Source organism: Etheostoma cragini, chromosome 16 (assembly GCF_013103735.1).
Source record: "Etheostoma cragini isolate CJK2018 chromosome 16, CSU_Ecrag_1.0, whole genome shotgun sequence".
NCBI classification, from domain to species: domain Eukaryota; kingdom Metazoa; phylum Chordata; class Actinopteri; order Perciformes; family Percidae; genus Etheostoma; species Etheostoma cragini.
Window position 1 is genome coordinate 21625033 of NC_048422.1, and position 5222 is coordinate 21630254.

At 38.4% G+C, this 5222-nt stretch overlaps 1 protein-coding gene across 4 annotated transcripts in view; it reads left to right on the top strand.

The window, feature by feature from the left end:
* Positions 1–4452, top strand: part of LOC117959082 (homer protein homolog 1) — an 18655-nt gene extending 14203 nt beyond the window's left edge. For 2 of the 4 annotated variants that reach the window (XM_034895953.1, XM_034895955.1), the window contains 5 exons: positions 33–178; positions 713–872; positions 1247–1357; positions 1442–1522; positions 2851–4452. In XM_034895953.1, the coding sequence (XP_034751844.1) occupies positions 33–178; positions 713–872; positions 1247–1357; positions 1442–1522; positions 2851–3039 (687 nt within the window). In that variant the 3' untranslated portion in view covers positions 3040–4452. The remainder of the gene's footprint in view (positions 1–32; positions 179–712; positions 873–1246; positions 1358–1441; positions 1523–2850) is intronic. The other 2 variants (XM_034895954.1, XM_034895956.1) reach the window with 1 other exon arrangement.
* The last annotated feature ends 770 nt before the right edge of the window (positions 4453–5222 follow it).

Consider the following 5222-nt stretch of genomic DNA (forward strand, 5'->3'; position numbering starts at 1 on the left):
ATATATATTATGGATTCACCCATGTGTTGAAGCAGGAGTCGGCCCCTGGTGATCTGCAGTCACCTTTGACCTCCGAGAGCATCAATGGTACAGATGAGGAGAGGGCCCCACCAGACACAACGCAGCATGCCGAACCCAGAGCAGAGCCTTCCCAGAATGCACTGCCCTTCTCACAAAGGTAAACCTAAACCAGGTTAACACAGAACCAGTCACAATGTTTTGCCAAATATTGTCTTCCTATTATTACGGTTGTTTTTCGAACCAGTTCTGCTCGTTGTCAAATACCGTTCTAATCGGTAACTCATCGTGATCATGAAATCCTCTCATTCAGGAGAGTAAATGAGTTACTTGTCCGTTAGCTACTCTCTGGCGTGCTGATTTAAAATGAAATTGGCACAGTGCAGCTCAGAGCGCTGCAGCTCATGTCAATTCATTCATTCATTATTAAATCTGCCTCTCCGGGCCTCTGGACAGCATTAAAGCACTCCATTAAAACACTACGCATGCTTCCCTATTAATTATAAACCACTAAATGGGTGGAGATAGTTTTGTCAGCTGTGCTTCAGGGGATATTAATGCAGTAGAAAGATGTAGTTTTAAAAATTTTGAACCACGTAGAAATGAAAGCTTTCTACAATGCTTTTTCACAATGTTAACAGACTATGGTTGGTTGCAGCCCTTCTAAAAGCCTCTTCTCTCCCTCACATCCCAGTTCGTCCAACATCAGTAAGCACTGGGAGGCAGAGCTGGAGGCCCTCAAAGGGAACAACGCCAAGCTGACGGCGGCTCTGCTCGAGTCCACGGCCAACGTCAAACAGTGGAAACAACAGCTGGGGGCCTATCAGGAAGAAGCCGAGAGGCTACACAAACGGGTATCACTGCACAATCTCACTGATTTGTTGAAAGCAGGGCTGCTCGATTACAGAAAAAAAAAATCATAATCACTATTATTTTGGTAAAAAAAAAACTATCTTATTACTCATTGACTTTTGGAAAGATGTGTTTATTAAACTTCAAATAAAACAGTTAAACACCTTAAACTGTGAAATTTTGCTTAATACTTTTCCCATAATAAGAGTTTATTTGCTAAATGTACCGTGCAAAATAATAATTTCTCTCGTTGATATTGTTTTTGTGATTGTTAAGAGCCAAAGATCGTCATTGCGAGCAAAATTTGATTCATTGCACGGCCCTAATTGAAATTAAAACGTTGACCATGTTGTGATGGACATTTGTTGTGTTCCAGGTGACAGAGCTGGAGTGTGTGAGCGGCCAAACAACAGTGATTAAAACCCAAAAGACCGAACTCAACCAAACGATAGAAGAGCTGGAGTCGGCTTTGAAGGCCAAGGAGGAGGTACGAGCAGTGTAGACGGGTTTGTGTACGCAGAAGACTTACGCATCTTATTTAATCTTTTCTCTTCCTTTTAATAACTTCCAGGAGTTGGAGAGACTCAAAGCAGAGGTGGAGAGTGCCAACGAGTTTCAGTCTCAAAAAGACTCCCTTACACAGAAACTACAGGTGAGAAACGCACCGTACCTACAGTAACATCTGCAGTTGATTAGCATGTTGCTGCTAATGCTGCATTCACATCATCTTCTACAATCTGTAAAAATAAGCAGCTGAAACTCAAGACTCCATATACGGTGAATTTCAAATATCTCCCAGTTTGTGATGAGAGCTCCACGAACGGGTGCCAAAGTGGCCATTCATAAATCCAATAAAAACAATTCTACAGTCAATACAGCTTTTTAGCAAAGGAGCTGTGGATCCTGAGCAGTTTGACAAATCTGGTTAATCTGGTTAATATGTATTTAAATGACTGATTTAGGCTACAAATCCCTTCATCTACTAATTCAACTTTTAAGGCAGTTTTTTACTCCTATGGATATCAGCCTCAACAATCCTGCATTGGTGTGGGGATAGTTTTACTACGTCTGTAATCAACTAAAGAAAACCAAGAAAAATCGACCAATCAGAATTTTGGTCGAGCCAGAACGTATTGACCAATAAATTGACTAGTCGACTGGGAGATTCCAGCCCTAGTTTTCACATCTTCCTATTCTGCCAACATGGCACGAAGGCAGCACTTAAACCTCAGACAAGCCTTAGTTCAGAGTTTTACATTCAGACCGGACAATTCCGTCAAAGTTAATGCAGTAATACACATTTTATTTTGGCGGTGTGCTCTTTTTCAATATAAATTCCCTTTTTGTGTTTCCTGTTGAGCTGCATTGGAATAATATGATAACTAAACAGGGAATTGGTCAAATATTTCAACTAATTTAGACTGTTGAAGCCTTGTATTAGCTCCAGCTAAATGTTGGAATGTATATTTTTGTGCCCCGTCATTTACATTTAAAGCACATTAGGAAAAGATCTTTTAGTTTTGAGTTTTTATTGACCAGTAGAAACATGAGTAATGATTACTGCAATCAAAAACTGTTTCAATGTTAATAAAGCCACCTGACTTCTGTTTTAGGACATTATGAACCTATTCTTTAAACTTGATTTTCATACTACTGCATATGTGAAAAGCCTTGGATGGTTTAAGAGTTTCTTCCAAAACTAGTTTGATGCACAAAAATGAAATACTACTGGCAATATTTACAGTAGTAGTTACAGTATCAAATTTTGTTTATTTTAAATTACTTGTATAATCTTTTTCTATTTAAGTTGGTGTGCCCTTCAATTTTTTTCCCTTACTCAAAAAGCCTGCACAATAATTCCTATGAGCGTGGACTGCTTGGCGTATGCAATAAAAGTCTTAAATCTTTAAATTTTCGTCAGGCATGGCCATTTTTTTTTCTGGAAGTGTTTTTTTCATTAAACAAAAAATTTGTTTTCAGGACGTGGAGTTGAGGAACCAGACGCTGGAGGCCCAGCTGAACAATCTGGAGCAGCGTCTGGAGAGCAACCAGCTTGAGAGGGAAGCCTTTCGCAGCAGCTTGCGTTCACTGCTGGAGCTGCTGGACGGGAAGATCTTCGAGCTGACGGAGCTGCGGGACACGCTGGGGAAGCTCCTCCAGAACATCTAGAGAGGCGAACGCGTCCTCGCCAACGTCCCCACAGCCAGCGCTCGGAGGGGGAGGAACAACCCGCATGTTGGCATTCACGTCGTCACTGACATGTAACTTGAAAGTAGTTTTTTTTCACATGCATACGATACGTGTAAAAGTTTACACACAAAATTATGCATTAACGGTACACACTTGTTTTGCTACGTCGGATCGGTACACGTTTACAAACGAGCCAAGCAAAAGAGGCTTTGCTTGGACCATGCCTTCCCTCCGCTCCACTCTGGAAGATTCTTAACACGAAAAACTCCAAATGAATCCGTTTTGATTGTTTTTGTTTGTTACTTGAATATCCATTGCGGGGAAATTTCGACTTTTGCTCTTTCAATCATGCAAACTTTTATTAATTAAAGACCAGCTGCACATTTTTTCCTGAGCTTCGCTTTGGTGCATTCTGCCGTCACCTGGAGCCAACGATTGTCGTCTCCCATCTTTTTTTGTCATCGTCAGCCAAATGAACATTTGGGAGTCAGATGAGAAGGACTCAGTTTAAGTTATTCATACTCTGGAAGGTGACAGGGCGCTTCGAACATCTTAAGAGACAAATGTTCCTCCCGTGACTTAAATTCACAGAGGGACTGCCAAAAAAAACAAAGCCAGAGGAGAACTTTGTCTTATATTCTTGTACGATATATGAGCAATACAAAAAAGGGAGAATCAGAGGGTAAATAAACACTTTCCACTCTCACTTTCAGGTAATTTTTCCTCCTCTCGGATATGTTTAGACCACAAGCGAGATTGTATTCACTTTCTTTCTATACACTTTTTTTTTAAAGAATATAAACAGATTCATTGTGCACTTGTAAAAATGGGGTTTGTGTGTTTTGAGTGAAAATGTCTTTCTCCTCTTGAAGGTTAATGACTGAATCCTTTTTGTTATTAATTTATTATCAACTGTTACTGAAGATAAGTTGTACAAAAACAAAGATCTTTATTTACATCTCGTTTTCACTTAATCTTTTTTTATTGTCTGGTACGTGGGTGTCAGGTAGTTTTTTTTGTGTGTGGAAAAACTGGCAATATTTTTGAACTATTTATGAAAATGACATGAGAATATAACAACCTGCGATCGCAGGTTGGACTTGCAGAGAATCTTTTTTCTTTTGCCAAATAACCTTTTTCCTGTACAGATTAGAATAGTTGCTGATGTTGCCTTTGGTACAGAGATGCATCAAGAGTAGCTACCTAGCAGTACTTTGTTTTGTGGGATTTACTATTGCCAAAAATTCAGCGACGATAAGATGAATAGTATATACACATGAAGAACACTATTTAAGGGCTTGTTGGTGGTTCGGGTACATTTGGGAGACTTGAACGATTTTAGCAGTGACTTTCTCATGTTGAAAATTACGACTATTACAGCTCAAAAGGGAAGAAAAAACATTTGAATAAAGACTTTTAAATGTTGATTATATCACATGCTTAACACATTGTAATTTTGAGTTTATAGTAAAAAAAACAAATGCAACTCGTGCTGTTGTCGTTCTTTCACATTCTGATTTCATGGCTTCTGTAATCTGTAAATTAAGCGCTTCTTCATTCATCTACATTTATAAGCCTTTTTATATTTAGAAACTGCTTACAAATGCTATTTATGGGACTTTAGTAAAGTTGTCGACCATTGTACAACAAGGACCATTCAAAGACATATTGGCGCTAAATTTTATTTTGAAAGGGAAAAATAGATATAGAATTGGGATATAGAAAGCAGAGAGGAATGTCATGATAGGAACCAAAAAGCAACCTTATAAAGTACATTTACATTTGTAGGCTTTTAAAAATCATTTTAAAATATTAAGCTTCAATAAATACTCCAATACATTTAGGCATGCGGATATTTTACATTTCATTACAGTACTTAATAAAAAAAATGACTCTTAATCTTAATTATTGCACTTACGTTGTGATGGGTTCGTCCTAAAACCAGTCACGTGCATAAGGTCATGAAGGGTTAAAAGGACAAATAGTGTCATGTTCAGGATCGGAGAAAATCTACACGTCAAACAAAAAGGTTTCAAAAGCACAATGGTTTCATAAACTCAAATAAAAACAAAAAAAAGACAGCAGTGTGAAGTAGTTAACTGAGTCACTGAGCAAATATCTTCTGCAAACGTTAAACGTGATGTAAAAAAATGTTAAACAGC